The sequence below is a fragment of the Schistocerca americana genome, chromosome 6 (assembly GCF_021461395.2).
Source record: "Schistocerca americana isolate TAMUIC-IGC-003095 chromosome 6, iqSchAmer2.1, whole genome shotgun sequence".
Lineage (NCBI taxonomy): Eukaryota > Metazoa > Arthropoda > Insecta > Orthoptera > Acrididae > Schistocerca > Schistocerca americana.
The window spans coordinates 190,380,943-190,406,013 of record NC_060124.1 but is presented as its reverse complement, the minus strand read 5'-3'; the positions used below and the strand labels follow the sequence as shown (position 1 = coordinate 190,406,013).

The 25,071-nt window shown below is 43.3% G+C and overlaps 1 protein-coding gene across 1 annotated transcript; it reads right to left on the bottom strand.

Annotated features, from left to right (window-relative positions):
* Positions 1-19,509: 19,509 nt before the first annotated feature.
* On the bottom strand, positions 19,510-24,532 carry LOC124619682 (ornithine decarboxylase-like). Its single transcript, XM_047146226.1, has 10 exons — positions 24,303-24,532; positions 23,759-23,948; positions 23,383-23,567; positions 23,144-23,240; positions 22,856-22,932; positions 22,549-22,721; positions 22,147-22,444; positions 21,359-21,610; positions 21,036-21,244; positions 19,510-20,913 (listed from the first exon to the last, which is right to left on the bottom strand). The coding sequence occupies exons 3-10, from the start codon at positions 23,470-23,472 to the stop codon at positions 20,679-20,681; spliced, it is 1,431 nt and encodes a 476-aa protein (XP_047002182.1). The 5' UTR covers positions 23,473-23,567; positions 23,759-23,948; positions 24,303-24,532; the 3' UTR covers positions 19,510-20,678.
* Between the last annotated feature and the right edge of the window lie 539 nt (positions 24,533-25,071).

Here is a 25,071-nt window from a genome sequence, read left to right as displayed (position 1 = left end):
AAAGAAAATTGAGGATCTTTTAGATGATGGTCAGCTTGGCTTTAGTAGAGGTGAAGCCGCAAGAGAGGTAGTTCTGACGTTGCAGTTGATAATGGAAGCAAAACTGAAGAAAAGTCAAGCCTCGTTCACAGGATTTGTCGATATGGAAAAAGGGTTCAGTAATGGCAAATGATGCAAGATGTCTGAAATTCTGAGAAAATTAGGTGAAAGCTACAGGGAAAGACGAGTAATATGCCACATGGATAAGAACCAAGAGGGATCATTTCATTCATTTCCGTGTCTGATCAGCATTTCCAGAAGGTAGCAACTCCGATGGCCTTGTTGGTTCCCTCGATCAGGTCCTGTGTTGTGCAGGGTTCTTCAAGTTGAGGACGTATTAGAAGATAGGCCGGGTCTTGTGTTGTTCCGCACTCGCAGGATGTATCTCCATCAGCTGGAAGAATGCCCCATTTTCGCATGTTGGTCTTGCATAGAGGAACACCCATCCTCAGACGATTGAGCGACCTCCAAATAGAGTAGGGCAAGTCGTTTCTTGGAGCTAGCTCTTCCTTTACAGGGATATCAGGTGGTAGCTTGCTCTTCCACCTGGTGATGCGGTTAGACTCTGGTGTTTCCTGTAGTGGTTGAGTCCTGGCGATGAAGCTCTTTCTCGAGTTCGGTTAACGGACTACAGCCTGATAATCAAACAGCGGATGTCGGGGATCATACGTTTGCTTAGCCCTCTCTACATCAGCAGCAACAGCCCTTCTAATAGTGAGGGGCAGTTATTCCAACAAATCTGGTTGATTTTATCAACTGGAGTTGGCTTCTTACATCCCGACGCGATTCGGACGGTCTCATTGATTGCAATTGTGGTGTCACCGCCAGACACCACACTTGCTAGGTGGTAGCTTAAATCGGCCGCGGTCCATTTAGTACATGTCGGACCCGCGTGTCGCCACTGTGTGATCGCAGACCTAGCGCCACCACAAGGCAGGTCTCGAGATACGATAGAGCACTCGCCCCAGTTGTACGGACGACATTGCTAGCGACAATACGGACGAAGCCTTCCTCTCATTTGCCGAGAGACAGTTAGAATAGCCTTCTGCTAAGTCCATGGCTACGACCTAGCAAGGCGCCAATTGTAACAGTGCATGTATCTTACGAGTCTCATTTGTATAGTCCAGAAAGATGTATCACAAGGAGTAAATAAAGTTAAGTATATTCCAAAGCTACGTATTTTCTTGATAGCAGTCATAACGTATCTTGTTCCAGACTTGACGCCAGTCGGCGTGTGTGTACGCGTGCCTTTCTTTCGGCTACTTCAGTGTGGCGTAACAGTCTTGTTACGTCACAACAGCAGTATCAACCTGTTTGGTGTGAGTGGATGCACTCCACACAGGTAAATCATACTCTGCAGCGGACACACACAAAGCAAGAGCCGAAATTCTCGGGACGGGAGGACTTACTGCGCAGGCGGTGGATGTGAGCTTCCTCAAGATGTTATTTCATGAACTAACTTTCAGACTGGTGTTATGGCAATGTTTCTGTTCTTCTTTACATCTATGGTAATAGATCGCTTGCACCAACGATTGAGGTACCAGAGGCAAACAGATGAAGCTGTGTGATGTGGCAAAATCATGAAGAGGTTCATGCAGAGACCATTCACCTCTTCAAAGTTCGTCAAACGTTTTACTGAATGAAAAATCAAAATATCCTTGTCTAATACTTAAAAAGCTATTAATACGAATAGTACCTAAGCCTGGTGTGGTTTCTATTTGATGATGTCTATTTTGTCTTTGTCTGCTAGACAAAACGAAATATGCCTTTCTAATATTGCAGCAATTATAACAGACGCCAAATAATCGAGGCACAAATGGTCATTTTTATCTACCTCATTTACATAAATAACAGGGCAGAATATAACTGACGAAGTACCAATATCAAATGCCTATTACGCCTACTACAAGCAAGAAGTTTTATGTTAGGAAATAATATCACATTTCGTTCATACGCTCTAGTTTCTCGAGCATGAGATCGAAAAGTATTAGTAGTACCAAATTTTTGTATTAATTTGGAATCGCCATATTCTTCCACATAATTTGTGTGAAGTTCCCGTTCCTATTCCTTTCTCGTTCCAACAGACAATCTTGTCATCACTAATTCTGTAACTAATGCTGACACCGTCAAAACTTATTCTCCAGTTAACTTCGCTAACCCTGCCAGAATCACTTGTTCAGCATCCCGCGTTTATTCTCCGGTTAGGCGTTATCACGAGTTCGTCCAACGCGTTCTCCGAGCTATTCCGAGAATAGAACTTTAGTGGGTGCTAACCGGTGACAGTACTACTGGCCCTTGGTAGAGTAACGATGTGGCAAAAATTTTGTGTCAAAATTTCATTTTCTCGAATACACCGAGAAGACAATACTTAATCTCTCTTACCTGTTACTGTTGCTAGTCGTTTCTTTCGACTCTGGTAGTCTAAATCTATGGATTTCGCTAATAATTATAACAACACTGATCAAAATGGCTCTGAGCACTATGGGACTTAACATCTGTGGTCATCAGTCCCCTAGAACTTAGAACTACTTAAACCTAACTAACCTAAGGACATCACACACATCCATGCCCGAGGCAGGATTCGAACCTGCGACCGTAGCAGTCGCGCGGTTCCGGACTGCGTGCCTAGAACCGCTAGACCACCGCGGCCGGCAACACTGATCATTCACACATCCAATCAATCGCATAAACAAACAGCAATTGGCATTCATTCACCAGCTCGGGTTTATTCGGCTCAGCTCTTATAGCCCAGTACCCTTTTTTCTGCGGGAAAGTTTTTTATTTCTTGATTCGACGGGGATTCCACTGGCAGAGACATCACGTACACTACTCACGCATTCAAAAATCAACTTACCATTCATTCATAAATCAACTTGATTGTATTAAGAAATGTTGAAAAACCATAAGGGATGCGTTTCAAAATCATATGAATAGTAGATAGTTCAACGTGCTCTGGATGCTAGGTGCTTTGTGAAACAAGGTTTTTTCTTCAATAATGTGAATTTGGCGCCCCCTGAAATTGTCAGTGCAGATACCCCGGTTTGCCCCATCCCCTTAGATCAGAGCCTGGTGACTGGACATTAACTTTGCTACCAATAACAGCCTTTGCCTATGACTAGAATTTCTCTGGACTTTATGGCAGATTTTTCGATAATATTCTGCAGCAGTACTTCTTGAACACTTCACACGTTACCTCTTGATCGCCAAATAAGTTTCAGGTAGCCTCACTATATCCACAGCATTAAACTTTTTGAGTTTGCAGTCGCTAATAAAGTCTAAAATAGCGTTCATTTATGATAAATACAGATGTATACACTTTTGTTGAAAGGGAAAAATAAATATTATACGATCTGTTGGTTCCAGTATTGCTAAAGTAACTGTAGATTACAAACTCCGATTTACTACGAAGTATGTTATGCGCAATGAAATTTAAAAAAAAAATATTCACGTAGATATACACTGATACTCGGGGTGATTTTGTTTTTCCTTTTTCGAACGAGAATACTAGCGCTAAAATTGTTGATAGCGCAACAGATGCTACAGCCCAAAACGTTTCTCGCGGGACTCAGCGCAAGAAAATTCGCTAAATATCATGACGCACGCACTAGTTTTGATACAGTCAAGATGACAAGTACATATAAAGTTTATTTTAAGTTTTTGGACCTAAATTTTTGAAGCGAATTAATCTGCACACCTGATTTTACTCGGGAAAATAGGAAACATAGTACGTTGGATTGTAATTCGTACGAGAGTTGATCAACAGAGTATGAGACTGAAATTTTTCCTGTAGCTTCTGTGATAGTTTCCTATCTGCAGCACGAATATTTCAAGGGAACGGATTTTTATATATAATATTCATACGCCGCAGCACCTTCCAAGTGATGAGCTGCTAGTAATGCTCTAGTTTGTAGACACTCCTTGGATTTCACGTACCAGACAACGGAGGTGATGCGTTGGTAGCAATGCGGAAAAGTAAAATACTCTGTTCATTTAATATGATACTGCCACTGAAACTTACAAAAAGCTGCAGAAAGTGTACGGTGAAGATGCACTGAAAAGCTGCAGCAAATGTACGGCGAAGATGCACTGAAAAGCTGCAGCAAGCGTGCGGTGAAGATGCACCGTAAAGCTCCAGCAAGCGTGCGGTGAAGATGCATTGAAAAGTTGCAGCAAGCGAATGGTGAAGATGCACTGCCATGTGCAGCAGCATTTAGGTGATTCAAGGATTTCAATGACTGCCTACTTGTCTGTGTTAAAGCAAGGTGGGCCAGGTGTTTTAGCTCCTGCTGTGACTCAATTCAACATCAACACAGCTGTTGTGATTGTCTCTGAGGATCGGTGGATAACATTTCGTAACCTCCGCCGTCATGGGCCGAGAATTTCTTATGGTATTGTCATCACGATTACGCATGTTCATCTCCACATGATCCGTATTCATGCCCGTTGTGTGCCACGTTTGTTGACTTCCGGACAAAAGACTGTGGGAATGGAGACAAGCCATGAGGTGCAGCGTCAAGTCATGGAGAAGATGCGTTTCTGGAATCGATTATACTGTTGATGAGTCATGGTTGCTTTCTTATGACACTTACTGAAAACGAACAAGCACAGTGAGGAAATCACCAAGTTCTCCAACGCCAAAGAAGGCGAAAAGTGTTCTACTTGAAGGGATATTGGTGGTGATCACTTTTTCTGACTGTCATGAAATGATTTACCAGCATCCACTTTGCTGTCTCAATACTGCTACAGCAGCATACAATATGTCAGACTGGCTAAACTGAGGAAGCACACTGCAAGGAAAAGACGAGAACTTTCTTGGAATGGGGCGCAATTTCATCATGACAAAGCACAGTCTCATGTTGCAAGTCAAGTCATGCAGTTTCTGGCAAAACTACATTACCTATTTACCGCTGTCACCCTATAGCCCCGATCTTGCACCCTGTGATTTATTTTTCAGGGCATTCTGTTTGAGAAAAGAAAAGTAAAGCGGTTCTATGACTGGCAGAGACCCTATAAAAATTGCATTCAAGTAAGAGGCGAGTACTTTGAGAAAGACCATGTAAACACTGAAATGGGGTAATAACAATATGTGAAAAATAATCAGTCTCAGTATTTGTCGTAAAGACCATCCCTCGAAAATAAAGTAAACAAACGTGATAATTTTATGCATTTTACCTTCAGTTGGTTTCTGGCAGTTTCTGTACTATTGTGACCAAAATGAACGCTGTAGCGTCAGTAAAACTCAAATTAAATGCATTATGGTATCTTTGGCTAGGAAATACCAAAGTGTTGGTTCAGACGACGATTCTGCGCAAATTGGCCCCTTTTATTGCGGATGTGTGGGAGTGGTGTCTTACGTGTATTTCTGGACTGGATGGCTGTATAGTGTAATATTATTATGTTTTTTGTGTGTGTGTGTGTGTGATGAGAGAAGGAGACGATGAAAAAAATGTTCAAATGTGTGTGAAATCTTATGGGACTTAACTGCTAAGGTCATCAGTCCCTAACATTACACACTACTTAACCTAAATTATCCTAAGGACAAACATACACACCCATGCCCGAGGGAGGACTCGAACCTCCACCGGGACCAGCCGCACAGTCCATGACTGCAGCGCTTAGACCGCTCGGCTAGGAGATGATGAAATCCAGTGCCATCACACAGACAACTCCCACTGAACAGTATAAATGCAGTATAAGCGCTACTATCTGACGGATGGGTCACCATCAAAAGCATCATATGGACTCACTTCAAGAGAATTTGGGACAGGTTTGGGATTTAATTTGGGACACTGGAGCAAAGACTGGTGAGCAGCAGCTGCTCTAGCTGTCCAAATACTGGCAGTGGAAATTTCTTACACCATCAGGACTCGAACAGACTTACTCCAAGTGAAACACTCTCGCCCAAGAATGCATTGTGACTTTCATTTTTCTCCCTCTCTAAGTCTCTTTATAATTGGGAATAAGAGCATGCAAAAATCTTTATTAACAAGGTAAGGAGTAGCGCCTTTGATTAGTAATTAAAACGCCCTCGGTCCCGGCCCAAAACCCGTCACCGCTTAAATTTTGATTAATAATCAGCATTGGCCGCAGAAGACTTCCAGCGTAAGTAGTCACCCTCATTCTGCCAACGGCCTTGTCAAATCAGGGCTGAGGAGTGGGCAGAGGTTCAGGGCACTCTCTTGTTCTTGGGGTTGGTAACAGCTCCTAAAGGAGGAAGAATCAGCAACGATCAACGACATGAGGATGCAGAAGGCAACGGAAACCACTGCATTAAAGACACGTAACGTGTGGCCTGTAATTGAAAAAGTGCCATGTTGACCTCCCCATTGGCGAAAGATTCCAGAATAGTCCCCCATTCGGATCTCCAGGACGGGACTGCAAAGGGAGAGGTGACTATGAGAAAAAGACTGAATAACCAACGAAAGGGTAACGTTGGGCGAGTTGGGGTGTAGAATGTTAGAAGTTTGGACGTGGTAGGGAATTCAGAAAATCTGAAAAGGAAAATGTTAAGGTTCAATCTAGATATAAGAGGCTTAATGACGTGAGATGGAAAGAAGTCAAGGTTTCTGGTCGGATGAGTCTTGAGTAATATCAAGAGCAGCAGAAAATGGTATAACGCGAATCAGACTTGTTGTGAATAAGAAGGCGTGTTGCTGTGAACTGTTCAGTGATACAGTTTTTCTTATCAGAAACGACAGCAAACCAAGACCGACTACAATAGTTCAGTTATACATGCTGACGTCGCAAGCTGAAGATGAAGAGATAGAGAAAGTAGATGAGGATATTGAGAGGGTAATACAGTACGTAAAGGAAGATGAAAATCTAATAGTAGTGAAGGACTTGAATGCAGTTGTAGGGGAAGGCTAAGAAGAAAAGGTTAGACGGCTTGGGCTTGGGACAAGGAATAAATGAAATGTCGTGTGACGAGGGCCTCCCGTCGGGTAGACCGTTCGCCTGGTGCAAGTCTCTCGATTTGACGCCACTTCGGCGACTTGCGCGTCGATGGGGATGAAATGATGATGATTAGGACAACAAAACACCCAGTCCCTGAGCGGAAAAAATCTCCGACCCAGCCGGGAATCGAACCCGGGCCCTTTGGATTGACAGTCTGTCGCGCTGACCACTTTTTTTTTTTTCTCCATTTTGTTCGTTGTTGATCGTTGTGTTTTGTTCGTTGCGGACGTCACATGACATCCGGTTAAGTTCGTTTGTTGATCGTTTCACTCAGTTTTTTTATTACAGAGGCCAACCAGCTCTCTGACCGAACACGCTGAGCTACCGTGCCGGCACCACTCAGCTACCGGGGGCGGACGGGACAAGGAATGAGCGAGGAGAAAGACTAATTGAGTTCTGTAATAAATTTCAACAAGTACAGCGAATACTCCGTTCAAGAATCACAAGAGGAGGTATATCCTGAAAAGGCCGGGCGATACCGGAAGATTTCAGTTACTCCGTAGGCTTTCCCGGCGTAATAAATCTTGAAAGTCTCTTCGAGTTAGCTGCCAAATTCTAAAATTAACTTGACTTAATATTTCGGCGATCCAACTGTTCGCAATCTTCAGGAGAACGCTGCTTCTGCTGCTTAGTCCCGCTGAGAAGTAAAGAACGAGGAGGTTCTCCTCAGAACCGGCAAAGAGAGGAATATATGGAAAACGCTGTCAAGAAGAAGGTACAGAATGACGGGGAATAGCCTACACGGTACTGGAGCGAACGGTAGAGGGTAAAAATTGTCAAGAAAAACGGAGTTTGGAATACATCCGAGACATAACTGAGAACTGACGTTGTATGTGCTACTTTGACATGACGAAGTTAGCGCAGGAAAGTATTACTTGGCGGGCAGCATCAAATCGGGCAGAAGACTGATGACTGAGATATATAGGGTGGTCTATTGATAGTGACTGGACCAAATATCTCACGAAACAAGCATCAAAAAATGGTTCAAATGGCTCTGAGCACTATGGGACTTAACTTCTGAGGTCATCAGTCCCCTAGAACTTAGAACTACTTAAACCTAACTGTTTTGGTTGGCAGGAGAGCCAACACCGTGTTACTATAAGGAGGCCGAAAGGCACGCGTTTTAGTTCACGCAGGCTGGCGTGAGGTCTGGAACAGGACAAGGAAATTAGAATTTAGAAAAACGGACGTAGCTGCTGGAATACTTAACTTTAATCCATTAATGGTGAACGTCGGTCTTGACGGTACATGATTTAATATCAATAGTAACTGATAATGGCGCCTTGCTAGGTCGTAGCAAATAACGTAGCTGAAGGCTATGCTAAACTATCGCCTCGGCAAATGAGAGCATATTTTGTCAGTGAACCATCGCTAGCAAAGTCGGTTGTACCACTAGGAAGGAGTGCTAGGAAGTCTCTCTAGACCTGCCGTGTGGCGGCGCTCGGTCTGCAATCACTGATAGTGGCGACACGCGGGTTCGACGTATACTAACGGACCGCGGCCGATTTAAAGGCTACCACCTAGCAAGTGTGGTGTCTGGCGGTGACACCACACTAACTAACCTAAGGACATCACACACACCCCTTCCCGAGGCGGGATTCGAACCTGCGACCGTAGCGGTCGCGCGGTTCCAGACTGTAGCGCCTAGAACCGGAAACAAGCATTAAAACGAAAAAACTACAAAGAACGAAACTCGTCTAGCTTGAATGGGGAAACCAGATGGCGCTGTGGTTGGCCCGCTAGATGGCGCTGTCATAGGTCAAACGGATATCAACTGCTTTTTTTTTTTTAAATAGTAACACCCATTTTTATTACATATTCGTGTAGTACGTAAAGGAACATGAATGTTTTAGTTGGACCACTTTTTTCGCTTTGTGATAGATGACGCTATAATAGTCACAAACGTATAAGTACGTGGTATCACGTAACATTCCACCAGTGCGGACGGTATTTGCTTCGTGATACATTACCAATTGTGGAAAAGGCTATTGTGATCAAAATGCCCAACGGGCGTGTGCTATGTATGCTGCTCGGTATCCTGGACGACATCATCCAAGTGTCTGGACCGTTCGCCGGATAGTTACGTTATTTAAGGAAACAGGAAGTGTTCAGCCACATGTGAAACGTCAATCACGACCTGCAACAAATGATGATGCCCAAGTAGGTGTTTTAGCAGCTGTCGCGGCTAATCCGCACATCAGTAACAGACAAATTGCGCGAGAATCGGGAATCTCAAAAACGTCGGTGTTGAGAATGCAATGTCGACATCGATTGCACCCGTACCATATTTCTATGCATCAGGAATTGCATGGCGACGACTTTGAACGCCGTGAACTTTTCTGCCACTGGGCACAAGAGAAATTACGGGACGATGACAGATTTTTGCACTCGTTCTATTTAGCGACGAAGCGTCGTTCACCACCAGCGATAACGTAAACCGGCGTAATATGCACTATTGGGCAACGGAAAATCCACGATGGCTGCACCAAGTGGAACATCAGCGACCTTGGCCGGTTAATGTATGGGGAGGTGTTATGGGAGGAACGAAAATTGGCCCCCATTTTATCGAAGGCAATCTCAATGGTGTAATGTATCCTGATTTCCTACGTAATGTTCTACCGATGTTACTACAAGATGTTTCACTGCATGACAGAATGGCGATGTACTTCCAACATGATGGATGTCCGGCACATGCGTGCGGTTGAAGAGGTATTGAATAGTATATTTCATGACAGGTGGATTGGTCGACAAAACACTATACCATGGCCCGCTCGTTCACCTGACCTGACGTCCCAGGATTTCTTTCTGCGGGGAAAGTTGAAGGATATTTGCTGTCGTGATCCACCGACAACGCCGGGCAACATGCGTCAGCACATTGTCAACGCACGTGCGAACATTACGGAATGCGAACTACTGGCTGTTGAGAGGAATGACGTTTACACGTATTGCCAAATGCATTGAGGTTGACGAACATCATTTTGAGCATTTATTGCATTAATGTGGTATTTACAGGTAATCACGCTGTAACAGCATGCGTTCTCAGAAATAAGTTCACAAAGGTACATGTATCACATTGGAACAACCGAAATAAAATGTTCAAACGTACCTACGTTCTGTATTTTAATTTAAAAAAACCAACCTGTTACCAACTGTTCGTCTAAAATTGTGAGCCATATGTTTGTGACTATTACAGTGCCATCTATCACAAAGCGAAAAAAGTGGTCCAACTGAAACATTCATATTTCTTTATGTACTACACGAATATGTAATAAAAATGGGGGTTCCTATTTAACAAAACGCAGTTGATATCCGTTTGACCTATGGCAGCGCGATCTAGCGGGCCAACGACAGTGCCATATGGTTTCCCCCTTCAATCTAGACAAGTTTCGTTCCTTGTAGTTTTTTCGTTTGATGCTAATTTCGTGAGATATCTGGCCCGGTCACGATCAATGGACCATTCTGCATATAAAGGTAGACAGATATATACTCGTATCTGAATCTTTACTGAAATAGAAATTTTGCCTGCGCGTGTTCATAATTTATTAGAGGTTAAGAGAGCTGTCGAAATTTTACTTCTAGACGTAGCAGTCTTGAAATTGAATCGTTGAAAATCGTGGCTTCGTAGAATTCTAGTTCACACGCTACGACTTTCGGCAATATTTTGGCATTTAGCTGGTCGCTGACCACTTGCACATGACAGATACCTTATCTTATCCTACCCACCCATGGCCTTCTGGCCCTGCACACATTCTGTGACTTTTCTTTTTATATTGTCGATATGTTTCTAGCGCCTAATACGTCTAAGAAACATCACAGTTGAAATGACTAGACAACGGGAAATTGTTTAGCTAAACGAGAACGTCTCGCATATTACTTCAACGGAAAAACAGTTAACATACAAATCTAACGTGTCTGCTGCTTGAATTGGTGAACAGTGACATAGACATAATTGTGAGCGTTAACCGTCTGCAAAAAAAAAAAAACTGCACTCTCCAGAATGAGATATGTAACTTCCTGGCAGATTAAAACTGTGTGCCGGACCGAGACTCGAACGCTGCAGAGTGAAAATCTCATTCTGGAAACATCCCCCAGGCTGTGGCTAAGCCATGTCTTCGCAATATCCTTTCTTTCAGGAGTGCTAATTCTGCATGGTTCGCAGGAGAGCTTCTGTAAAGTTTGGAAAGTAGGAGACGAAGTACTGGCAGAAGTAAAGCTGTGAGGACGGGGCGTGAGTCGTGCTAGGATAGCTCAGATGGCGTAGTCGGCTCTCAGCCGTGACAGCGTGCTGACGGCCCCGGGCGCCGGCCAGTGCTCCGCTGCCGGCGTTGTTTACTTCCTCGTTGCAGCTTTAAGGCTTGTGCCCGTCCACCACGAACAGCATGTCGAGCGCTTACCTCCGTGCGACCCTTAAAGTTTCCTTCCCAGCCGAACATGCGCGACCACGTGCACATGAAGTTGAAACGTTCCTACGTGAAGAAGTTCGTTCAGATCCTAACCACGTTCTCGGAATCCATTTTTCGATCACGAGTAGTGTCGTTTATATTAAAATGACAAACACCGAGGTGTGTGAAGATGTTATTCACCGATATGCCAATGGACTTAAGTTCAAATACTCTGATGGTCACGTCGGAGCCGTAACACTTGAACTCGCAGAGTACGGTCGACGCACGATTAGGGTGTTTGAACTACCTTTTGAAGTGCCGAAGGACGAAGTTGTCTCTGCGTTACAACCATACGGTAACGTCATCGGTTACGTAGAGGAAAAATGGCAAACCTTCACGACCTACCATGTCCTTAATGGTGTGCGTCAGGTCAAAATTGAACTGAAAAAACATATACCAACATACCTGACAATTGGCCGGGTGCGAGCCATTGTCATGTACGACGGCCAACCCCGAACGTGTGTGGGTTGTGGACAAGAAGGCCACGTCAGATCCGCCTGCATGCGACGCCGTCTGATCCAGACGCCGGTCAGCGAGGAAGCGTCCCCAGCGGTGATCACTCAGATCCTTGTCACATGTGCCAAGGTTGCCCAGGAAGGTAGCACCTCTGCACAGGGTCTTCCTGCTCCGTTGACGTCGTCTGATCAGGTAGATGCAACCGCTACTGAGATTCCTTCTGAAGTGCCACAGAAGCAGATCCTGACCTGCCGAATCTTCGCAGCACGGTGACTGAAAAAACTACTGAGATGGACGTTGATCCGGGAGTGGTACCTACTTCTGCTTTCCTTCAGACTGGTCCGGAGTCAGATGAAAGCCACCCGCAATCGAACTCTAAACGACATGTTCGAAAACGAGGATCGCTACGAAAGAAAAAGAAAAGTAGCCGTTCACCCCCTGATGAGTCTATTCTACGGATGGATACCAGGGATGCAGACCCGAAGATGGAGACAAACCGCTCTTTGATGTCAAAAGTCTGATGCGAACGACCCGCCACAGGCGACCACTGGCAACGAACACCCCTCCTTACTGGCGCCGTCGCCCCCACAGGTCGACGTTGAAGAGAGCCTATCCGCTGAGCCGAAAACTACGTCCCCACGTGGATGATGTGCACAGCCGATGCCCTATCACAGTATCAGTCTCCTGGGCAGACGACGTGGAGATCGAAGGGACTGGGGTGGACGGTGCTGATGATGGGGCGCCCCCATCGGTTGCGCCCGCGCCCGAAAACTCTCCACAATAGCAGCCTCTTCAGCGGACCGGCAAGATCGACGAAGAAGGAGTCCCACCTGTGCCTGTGTGACTCCAACACCAGCATTATCGTGTCGCAACGATTAACCTCGCGGCCATTCGTGCGCCCCACAAACTAGCGCTGCTCCGCGATATGATTTATGATGCGGACATAGATATTGCGCTTTTTCAGGAAGTGCATGTCGCCTATTTTTCACCACCACATGGCTTCACGGCGCATCTTTCTCCCGCTTCGGACACCGGTAGTGGTGTTGCCAGCATCTTACGAGAAGGCCTTCTTGCCGAAGATGTCCTATACCTCCCCAACGGCAGAGGTTCGTTGGCGTACGCATCGTCAACATTTATGCGCCGTCGGGCTCCAGCTACCGTCGTGAACTCAATGCCTTCTTCGCGAATGAAGTTATACCCCTTTTTATGGGACCACACGATGACTGGGTCATGGGTGGAGACTTCAACTGCACCCAGCGACCTCAGGATCAACTGCCGCGTCACTCACCATGCGCAGCTCTGGAAACAGTCGTCACGCGGCTACAATTTGTCGACACGTGGAGACATGTTCACGGTGATCTTTTGGGCTTTACGTACTACACTGCGCACTCCTCTAGCCGACTGGATCGCATCGACATCTCGCGATCCCTAATTCAACACACTCGACAGGTTGAAATCTGGCCTCTTTCTTTCTCAGATCATGAGGCTTACTTCTGTGATGTTGTTCTCACAAGGCAGGCAGTATGGCACGGACGTAGTTTATGGAAACTGAACACGGTATAACACTCCCCGTCTGCTAACTACTGTACCATAACCTCAATGCCAGAAGCAGGTTGTAACATAAAACAATTTTGTAAAAGTAACTATGGCACAAAGCAACAGAGCAGTGTTACCCTCTGAGAGGAATTTTGTTAAGTTGACCGTATTGTTCCTAATGGAAGTGGCTTATCGGAAATGAAAGTCAGAATTACGTTAATATTGGAATAGTGACAAACAAAATTTTGCCTAGCTATACTGTTTCTAGAATAAGGGAAACGGTCGCCAGCCTAATTAGGCAAGAGAAAGATTAACATTCTCGTTTATGAAAGTAGGTATAAGTAACTATAATGGACAACACAACAGACACAACCTAGACTTAGCAACACGCGAGTGCAATGAACTCTAACACACATATGTTTTAAGATTGAAGCTAACAGTTAGAGCAGCAAGAACTATTTTCAAAATTATAACAGGTACAGAAAAACACTATCACTTTCAGGGTTTACACAAACTGAGTGGTCTTTATACTGTTAATATGCACACAAGAGAGACAAACACTTGGCATACATGAGAATGTAACGTTTCACAACTGCAGCTTTCTCACTTTTACTACAACGAAACACAATGTTGACAAAATTGCAAGGAATTGACTCTCCTTTTTAGAATTTACTACAGACAACAACGTGATCATTTACTTTATAAGACTCAGCCTAAAGTTTGAAGTTGGTAACAGCACTTTAAATAACAGTTTCAATAGGAAAATTATTATTGGACAAATAACATTTGCTTTAACTCACTCTGTTACCACATTAGCCTTAACTATCTTTCAAATAAGTTCAAGAGGCATTATTTAACAAAGCTCTAGGCTTCAACGTACTTTCAGTAAGGACACTCGGTAATCACTTTACTTCAAACGGAGAGGACCCTGAGAGGTGTTATGATGAGGAGTAAAATCAAGGTAGGTAAATAAATTCCGATATGAATTACCTTATATTTCAGCACACTAACATATCCATTAGGCTGATCCTTCACTGTACATCAATATAGTATTACGTTACAGTGATTGCGCAATGTGGTGGCAACTGCATGTTGGTAGGTGGAATTACAGGTAGAATTGCCGGACTTTATCGTATCTTCATGGCGATGATTCATACAAATTCCAGAATAGATCCAGCTATTTATCCACCCATCCGAGGCATTGGAAAGAAGCAGTAAAAGCCTCTCTCTGAAGCAGCATGATATGCACCTTTACATTGACAGTGCACAGACTGGTAGCTCCTTTCCGACTGGTGGCTCGTCTCCGACTGGTGGCTCGTCTCCGACTGGTGGCTCGTCTCCGACTCGTAGCTCGCCTCCGACTGACTATCAGTTCCACCTTTTCCACCTAGGCCAACCACAATTTGCGCGCGCTACACAGTTCCGTTCCCGAGGGGAACCACTACACCATTTACATACAAACTAACTAAGAACCCTAAGTGAGGATCAGCAATTTACATAACAGCAAACAAATACATTAAATAAAACAGAACATTTTCACATATTGACACTTCTACAAAAAATTATTCACACAAAATTACAATTACATACAATAAGTTCTGTTCCCTCCAAATGGGACAAAGAATACAAATTGCAGATACACAACTTTGCATAGAATCAAATCACGACATCAAAGGTTTGACAAAGAAAAGAATACACAATTTTATGCTATCGATTTGAACACATTCACAGGCGATCAACAATGTAACATTAAATAAAGCAAAATGAATCCATACGGCATAAGAGCTGTGGTGTTACAACGGCACTTCTTAATTCACCTGACTGTCGACTTGTAATAGAAGACACTTGGATCAAATGTAACAGACGCCGTCCCACGTATCCGTCTACCATATCCTGGTGGATCCTGTGTGCAAAACCTGCTCTTCGAAAAACTTTGATCCGCTATGGCAAAGATGTTGTCGCCTGGAGGAAGAGAACTATGGACTTTTACTACAGGATCCTACGAGAATGCTCCACGATGCCAGCCTCCACTGAGCGCCATACAAGGATGAACCATGCTAAGGCCCAAATCTACAATCTCATGCGAAGGCATTTGGAAGGGGTTATAGTGCGATCTCGTACTGCTGATCGCATGCCTCATAAACATCCGTCGATGTACCATATCATCCAAAAACGCCACAATCGACACCGAAAATTGGTTCACGTCCTAAAAGACCAAGAAGGGCGTGGTGGCAACAATATCAGTGATTATCGGCCCATCACCCTCCTTAACAGTGATATGAAAATCTTCACTCGCCTTTTGGCGGCACGACTTAAAAATGTTGCCCGATATGTTGTGTCGCCAGACCAAGCATCTTTGGGAGGGGATAATAATATCCGCACGGCTTTATGCCGCTACAGGGATATGATCGCGGTTACCCAGGCACAACGCCTCCCTGGGCCACTTGCGTCTTTGGACTTCAGTGAAGTTTTTGATAGGGTTGACCATTCTTTCCTTACGGCCGTTCTCCACCATATGGGTTTCCCAGTCGCCGTTATCACGGTAGTGATGCGCCTTCTGCGGGATGCCTCATCCAGGATTATGTACAATGGCAGACTCACTCCTCCGATAACAATAGGTCGAACCGTACGTCAAGGTTGCCCTCTATCAGCCTTTTCCTTGGAATCCTTGCTATGTGCACTAAGACAACGTTTGGTAGGGTTGTCCATAGATCGCTACCAATTCTGTTGCACGGCCTAAGCTGACGATGTAGTCATCTGTTTACGTAATGCCGACGATGTTCGAGCTGTTTTGACGTGGGTGGCGACTTATGGTGAGGCGTCGGGTAGCTCTTTAAACGTACGTAAGTCACAAGTTATGTTCATTGGCACGGGACTTCCCGTGGAGTGCGTTACACCTCTCACCACCGTTGATACCATTCACTGTTTGGGAATAGATTTTTCATCTGATCTCCGGAGTTCAGCCACCATCAACTGCCGACGCCTCCTTTTAATGATCAGAGCAGGTCTTATGGACCATCGACTTCGATTCGTAGATATTCTCCAACGAGCTCGTTCCCCATGTAACACAAGTTCTACCTTTCCCGCTTACTGTGGCACGTCGCATGTTGGCAGCGATGGCATCTTTCGTCAGCTCTGGGCTGTTGTTCAAAGTTAACTATGCAACCCTCACTCTTCCCCGTGAACGATGTGGGATAGGTCTGTTTCACGTGCCGGACAGAGCTCGCGCCCTGTTTGTCAGCTTCCAGATGACGGTATGGACACGTTGCCCAACGAGCCTCACTGGTCTCCTCCTGTCGGCATATACGCCGGTCTCACTGTCAGCCCCAGTGATGATCTCGGATGTTCCGGACCAGGTCCATTATATAAGATACTTCTTTCTTGAACTCGGTTATCTACGCCTCACCTTACGAAGACAGCTTTTACTCAAGACAAAGGCAGTATACAGTGTCCTCCAATTCGGTCGTCCACCTAACCCGATTGAACTAAAGTTCCCCCAGGTTGACTGGCGTCATGTATGGCGCGCGGTGTTCGCCTGTTACCTTCACACGAATGTTCAATCTGTCTGGTACCTAACTGTCAATGGTAAGCAAATCAATCAATCTCGCCTTCATCGTATCCACCTCGCCCAATCACCTCTATGTTCAACGTGTGTAGTGCCAGACAATGACGAACATCGGTTTGTTTGCGGACCGGCGGAGGAGGTTTGGCAATTGATTCGTCGTATATTGGCTTTTCTAACGCGGTACATTCCGGATCGGATTACTCCCCTTTCATTATTATTTCCGGAACGTGATTATTTTCCTCGGACAAAGGCCAATGCTGTGAATTGGATTCGCGGACATGCCATTCACTACCTATTTGGACAAACTGTAGACTCTGTACTCGATTTTTGGACATACTTCAATGACCTTCATTATGTCGTTGTCCGTCACCCAAAATACAGACAATTTTTCTCGAACTTCCTTGGGAGTGCTTTCCACGACCCGCCTCGCAGCTGGAATGTGTTAAGCCAAGAGAGAAGAAGGTTTTCTGTTTGGACCAATGAACATTTCTGAACAATTGAACGGAACACATCAATTTCGAGAAGACGTGACTCAACATATTACCAGCGGGACGCAGAAGGCCTCTGATCAATTACACAACAAAAATAAACAAAAAAATACAAATAAAAATAACATTCAGAAAAAGGAAGATTTTGTTTTGTTTGTAAGCATAGCCCTAACCTTGAATTCCCATATTTCCCCTGGTATATAGGCAGCTCCCTGGGGTAGGTTTAGTCAGGAGCCAACGCCTGAAGTGGACCAGATTTTTTTGTTATTGGATGAAAAGTGGCGGTGGCACTTAGTTTCTTTTTTTTAGTTCCAATTTCCTAAGGGGCTTTAAAATAAGAGAAAATTTTTTTAAAAAAGATGATAGAGCACTTGCCCGCGAAAGGCAAAGGTCCCGAGTTCGAGTCTCGGTCCGGCACACAGTTTTAATCTGCCAGAAAGTTTCAAATCACACTCTGTTTGACTTTTGACTGAAGTCGCCACCCTACAGGTTTATACTATCAACCACGGAGGAGAAATATGCCGTCTAAGCCAAGTAGTTGTGATCAGGCAGTGTATTGTTACGTATGTATCCTGAAACTCCGCACGTTATAATTTTTCGCTGCTGATGCATAGTTACCGTATCTACACTATCTGATCAGAAGGATCTGGGCACCTACGCGTGGGCATTAATGCGGGGTGTGTCCACCTTCGCCAGTTTGAACTCTGCTGAGGACACCATCAGTGAGGGTGTGAATACCTGTGGAGGAATGGAAAACCATTCTTCCTCAAGTAATGTTGGAAGCTGGGATCTCTCAAACCAGTTCCACTGGGAGTTTTATTTTCGCTCAGCTAAAAGACTTTTTGCGCCATGTGTCCGCAGAGAATTCTATGAAGAAGACAGACTTATTCGACGACAACGCCTTGGCCAAGGTGATCATAGTCTCACATAAGGACACCATATTCTCTAAGGGATGACTGAAACTAATTTCTGTGGAGAAACTGATTTAGAAAAGCTGTCATATATCAATTACACCAACTTCATTTGGTCTATGAAAATGCTTTCTTCTGTCATTACTCATTGTAGGTAATACGATCAGTTATTGCTATTACTGTAACTTGCTAAGGCTTGGTGATATTTACAGTCTGAATCCTGCATCAGAATCGTGTGCCAGAAAGTATATTTCTTTACAGGCTGTAGCAATTTCATTGTGTTATCCTCGAAAAATCATACAGCCATAGTGTCTATCATTACCGCAATCACAGAAAAGAAAGAAAAGAGAGGTGCAAGGACTACAATTTTGTCATCTACGAGAACTTATACGATGAAAGAACTTCAGAATATTTGTAGCCACGGAACACTACAAAATGAAACTCATTCGGTAAAAAGTAGTATAATCGTTTCTATTTTTGAACTGTGTTCCAGGTTTCACACAATACATTTTTCAGTTATCATAAAGTGATATTAAATGCAGTGTGTAGCCTCAGAATATTGCGTGACAGAGGACTGTCCTCTAAGATCCATCTAATATAATTCATTAAGTTGTCTTCCACGCAGATTTCAATTGCTATGTGTGTGACCAGACGGCAATTATCATTTACATGTACCCTATTCTTATGCGACGTGTGTGCGTTATGGGGTCTTGATGGAAACCATCTCTGCTTGCGAGGCCAAGAAAGTAGTACTTGTCTTTTCCATTGTCCTCCACATCTGCTGCCTTTATCCAGTTACATGCAATACAGTTAGCATAGCTTCTGGAGTTAGCTAATTTTACACTGGTGGTTTTCACTGTTTTGTCACTATCACCAATCCGTTGCGATAATTCTTCAGTTTGGATGAGAAGCCAATGTGTCTCCTTAATTCTTAACTTTAATCCACTAGCACCTCATTAGCTGCCTAGTGCTGTTGTTACGACAAGCATTTCATAGAATACTGATTTACGCATGATGAGAAATTTTATTGGATTCCTCTTAGTATGATCATCACCTTGCTCTGCTTCCATATAGCACTCATTTGGGAGGAACAGGGTTAATGCAAAATATAACAAATATTATTTTAAACAATATTATTTATTATATAAGATTGTATACAAAAAAATAACAAATTCAAGTGAAGAAGCTGCCTCTCCACTTATTCAACCATAACAAACTTTTCGATTAAAATCTGTTGGCTCAACACCTTATGTCACCCAAATATCACTGAAGACAAATGCATTTGCTAATATACTTGTTAGTGAAGAAACATAATTGATCTATTAACAGTATAACACCATACAGAGACTTGAAACATATTTCTAAGACAAAGTTTTCAGCACTTGACAGTGCTGGTTATGGTGACCTTTTCTCTAACAAAAGCTTTTGGAAAGACTGTCTCTAAATAAACTACCACTAAAATAACAAATTTACATGGAGTTGTTTCATTCCTCTGCATACAAGTTTTATGTGTGAATTGTTTCATTTAATTGAAATTATTATATATTCTACCATAACAAGTTAGCATTTGACATGCATCGTATCATTCACCTCAGTAAAAAATTTTTATTTATTTGTTCTGGTTCTAATAATGCATCTGCTGTTAATGTGCTGAGTGTATAAATACATTATTCTCTGGTTGGGCCTAAATAAAGGCAATTTATGCGTTTACAATGAGAGCTCAGCTGACAGCTGTGTGCCTGAAATGACTCTGAAAAAACCTTGATATTTTAAGTTATTCTGAGATTCGTTTTTTAGTCTCTTAACCACATTTCAGGCATTGAGCTGCAGTACACAAAAGATTTTTAATGGACGTAAGATCTTCCTGTCACATCTCACTTAACAAACAGTGGACTGATCTCATATGCTTTGCCACATGCAGCTAAGTGTAAGTGGGAACTGCACACCATACAACCATGTAACGTGCTGCATTAGAATCACTTGATCTAAGGATTATATCACTCAACGTCCACTGTACTTGTCTTTAAATAATATATATTCTAGGTATTAATGCTTCCATTTTGGTACACTGTGCATAGGTATTATGTTGTATCGCTGCCCCAAAGGACAGTTTGTCAGTTCTTGCATTCAGTCCTATTCACAGTAAGATATTGGCGCAAAATAAACAGCCACGGGAGAAAATTGCTAAGTTGTTTTCAGTTTACGGTATGGAAGGGGGCGGGACAGAACAATAACCCAGCACATTATCATTTATTGTCACTGAGGTGCATGATGCATTTACTTGATCCTAATTAACATGTCCCATCTGAAGCAATGGATATATGATGCTGGAGCCCACAGTTGAATGTGACATGTGATCATCCACAACCTCATCATCAGAAGATGAAACAGGCATGTGAACTTCATCCCACTCGTCAATGTTGCCTTTACCATCTATCGATAGCCCCAGGTGTAGATTTGCTGGTATGTTTCCAATAACAAAATGTTCTTCTGTCATGGGGAGTCGGTCTTTGAGCAGCAGCCTATATGGATTTACAGAAACAATCAGTTTAGCTATAATAACAAATCAATCTTGAAGCACATATAGATATTTACGAAACTTTGCAACTATCCTCAGATTCTGGCAATAAAAAACTTTACTTACCAGCCTTGGGCATCAATCACAGTATGCACTTTGGGAACAGGGAAGCCGTTGAAAGGGGACGCCACAGGCAAAGTGTAAGCACCCATATTCTCAAAAATCAACCAATCTCCTATGTCCAGCTCTGGCAGCAAAGTAGACTCAACTATTTGATCCAGGCCATCACAAGTTGGTCCCCAGACAGAACAGGGACGCATTTTAGGTCCAGGTGCCTTTAAAAGGGAAATCATGTTTTTGAGCACATAGCTCTTTTCCTTTCATTTCTTAATTATGTCAGTGTTACATGGCATGTGAGTAAAATAATTCGCAAACACTGTCAAACTTACTTTGAGAGTAACTGGAGTCACTTTCATATGGTCATACAGAATACAATTAAAACTGCCATACAACCCATCATTTACGTAGTACATGACTGATGTGATGGATCCATCATTTGGATTGATAAGTTCTCTCTTGGAGTGAACATTTGTAGCAAGTGTGTAAGCTGAGGCAACGTAATAACGTCCTGGTTCTGCCATTATGTGAACATCTGGCTCAGGAAAGAAGTCTCCGAGAGCACTGTTCACCACCTCTGCAATCTGGAAATATGGAAATAACCTTGAGACACACAATACAATATTCATTTCCACTAAACAATCATTAGTTTATTCAAAATAAAATAGCACAATGAATGTGCTTCATGGAAGCAGGAAGCAACTAAAGATTCTCCAAATGTGCTAAGATTTCATTATTTTGATTGGTGTTATCGGTAATGTCAGTCCTCTTCAAGAGTATCCATTGTCAAAAATTATATACGTGCAGTAACATAGCAGACTTTGCTAATCGTATCTCTCAGAGTAACAAGTTGCTTGAAAAGTGTGCAAACATTGCAACCATCCAGAAATGTATACCAGAAGTGTGAAATTAAATGAGACAAAACGGTAGTAATTGGACATAAAGAGTTACAAAATCTAACAAACTGAAAACAACGTGAAGTAATGGTCTTACTAAAGACAATACACTTTATATTGCTACTTCACTGTAATAATTTAAGGATCTATCCATTACGAAGATGGAATCAAAAGTGTTAGTTTGTGTTGCCTCGTAAGAAGAGAGCTAAAATTCCTGACGTTACCTTGTCTAAATGGGCACCCTTGTTGCCAGGATAGCCACCACCAAGATCAAGCAAACTCATGGAGAAGCCAAGAGCTGACCCCAGATCAAAAAGTCTTCGAGCAGCAGAAATAGCTTTGTAGAATACTGGTGGATCGTCACAGCCAGAGCCGACGTGGAAACTGATGCCCACAATGTCTAGACCCAACGAGTGAGCCAATTCCATCAGGCGTGGTGCATCTGATTCTGGGTCACATCCAAACTTGTTCCCAAGCTGGCACTGAGCCACGGCAGCGTCATACCGGATACGTAGCACCAGCCTAAAACATGGTTGACAAGGAAAATGTTTTTAGTGTTTGCGTTCAAATAGCAGAAAAAATTGTCCACAAGTACGGAAAGTGGATTCCGATTGCAGTTTACTCACTTGGCAGCAGGAAATAGGCTCTTTATTTTGTGGAGCTCACAGTCACTGTCAAAAGTCATCAGATCAACACCTACAGCCGCTGCATGGCGGATGTGCGATGATGGTTTTGCAGGGTTTGCGAATATGATGTGGCTTGGGTCGACACCAACGGAAAGAACTCTGTCAATTTCAGCCTGTAACAAAGTAATATGAGTTCACTGAAAACTATTTGGTGTGTTTGTCATGTATTGTATTGCATCTTCTGTACACTTAATAATGCAAAATAAACTCTTGTTTTTTAATAGATGTGATAGAAATGTACACTCACCTTTGAAGCACAATCGAAGCAAGTTCCAAGTGCAGCCAGCACCTCAATCACAGTGAGGCTATCGTTGCATTTCACCGCTGCAAAAATAAAAGTAGTAAGTAACTGTGTTACTCATAATTATTTTATACTGACGAATGACAGTAGAAAGCATTTTCATAGACTAACTGTGGTTGATGTAACTGATATCTGACATCTTTTCAAAATTATTTTCTTAACAGAAATCGATTTCAGTCATAACTTAGAGAAAACACAGTCTTTCTTGCTACTATTGCTGAGAGGGAAACCTACCATAATAAGGCTGTACCCTCGGCATTTTAATTTTCCATTCCTTGTGTTTGTTTATGATGTCACCAACGTCACAGACATAGAATGCTTCCTCTTGAATCTACAACAAAAGTTATTCGCACTGTGAGTAGGATATAGACTTGAAGAGCTGGCCAGTCAATAACATCTCTACTGAAATGGAAGTATCAAAGTTCATTGACTCACAAGGTATTTACCATACTTAAAAAGTCGTCTTTACTTACTCCTGACTCTGCGATGTCCTTTATGATGCTCCAGACGTTTGAACTGGCATCCATAACATGAATACGTTCATCAAGTTTACCCAGCTGCATGATGGATGTTGTTTGAATCAGTGGTAGGTGATACTTGGGAGAAGGTATGACCGATCAGTCCTCGATTTTAGGAAAAGCTGGTTGGAATAAGCAAACTGTAAAGAGAGAAAAATTCAGTAGAGCAATGTGTCTCACTGACCAAACCCAAATAACAGAATATTTCTATTTTAGTGACTGTTCTGTTCAAAAATTCATGTAATTTCAGAACAAGTGTGTTCAGCAACACAAACACTAAAGAGGAAAGTTTAAGAGTATTGAACAGTGAGATGTACTGAAAACTACTTACGAGGCAGCCCTCAGTCAGATTTAGTCAGTTTGTACTGAAGGCAGAATAAATAAGATGAGAGATTCTTGTTGGCCTGTCAGAAGAGTGGTACCCAAGGCGGTTCACCGTTTAGGTACAGTCGGCAGCTGGATTTGTATAAGAAGAAACCTGTTGCTGGGCCCTGACGCAGTTGAGCACAGGTTACAGCACCCTGTGAAAGAATCATCACAATTAAACCAGTGTGGTTTCTGCATCACAACACACTGCTACTTCCATGGCAATGTTACCACATGTAAGTTAATACCACTATTACAGCACAGTCCAAGCACGTAGAGTCTCAGGTGTTAACGCATTAACTCAAAGCGATCGAAATAGTGAATGAAACGTGTCTGGATTGTTTAGTGATATTAAATATGTGTATTTTCCCCTAAGAATCAAACTTTTTCCACTGGCCACATACAATAGTATTTACATCCTGACAGCAGCTACCTTGTTGTAGCGATACGGTGTTCATCAAGACGCAAGCTTGTAAGAATGACTTTAACGTAAGTTTAAGATCGCTTACCTCATTAATGTGCAGCCCAGGTTGCACATTCAAAGCTCGTGAACACATTCACTAAGGCCGTTCGCTATACTTTCCATACACCAGGCAACTGGTGTGAGACTATGATTTTCTCGGCAGTAGTGACCAAATTACGGTCGTCGAGTAACTCTGCTTCCTACACAGAGCTCCCTGCGGACACTAGGCGTAAAAAGGCCTTGTAGCTTCCACGAGCGTTTAGCTATCGATGTCCGTAAGTGGACACTGGTGATCTCGACAGAACAAAGCTGCCCTTATATACACTGGAGAACACGCCAGGGGCAGTGGGGATCAAATCTTATCAGGAAAGTGGCGTTACGGGCCAAAAATGGACTCCAGTCGGTTGTTCTTCCCCCGCTCCACAGGTACCCGTATTTCGGGATGACGTGATCGCTATTTTTACTCGGTGTCCATCATTATTGGACGGAGTTCCTATCTCTTCCATCAAGAGTGGCGAGTAGCTGTGAGAACCGTGATAAAAGTCGTATGATCGCGTTACCGTTGCGTAACTACCGCTGAGCACACTGTCACATCGAGGTCATTTGAACCGTGCAATAGTTCCAAAAGACGAAGAATTTTTAATTACGGATGTTTAGATGGGAATATGAAATCTGTTTGTCGGAATTCAATGTAAAATCATCGCACCTGTAATATATTTCTGTGCTGTCATTATGAAGCCGGGGCTTCATGATGATCGATTAACTCAACTACCGTAATGCTTGATAGGCGAAAGATTGCATGAACAGCTGCGAGA

Bases quoted from the DNA above. Each gene is read 5' to 3' on its own strand.
- LOC124619682 (XM_047146226.1), bottom strand. From the start codon at position 23,472: ATGCAGCTGGGTAAACTTGATGAACGTATTCATGTTATGGATGCCAGT. The intron at 22,722-22,855 runs GTGAGTGTACAT...ACTTTGTTACAG, and splicing joins GCTTCGATTGTGCTTCAAAG to GCTGAAATTGACAGAGTTCT. The intron at 21,611-22,146 runs GTAACGTCAGGA...CCATATTTCCAG, and splicing joins AGGGTGCCCATTTAGACAAG to ATTGCAGAGGTGGTGAACAG.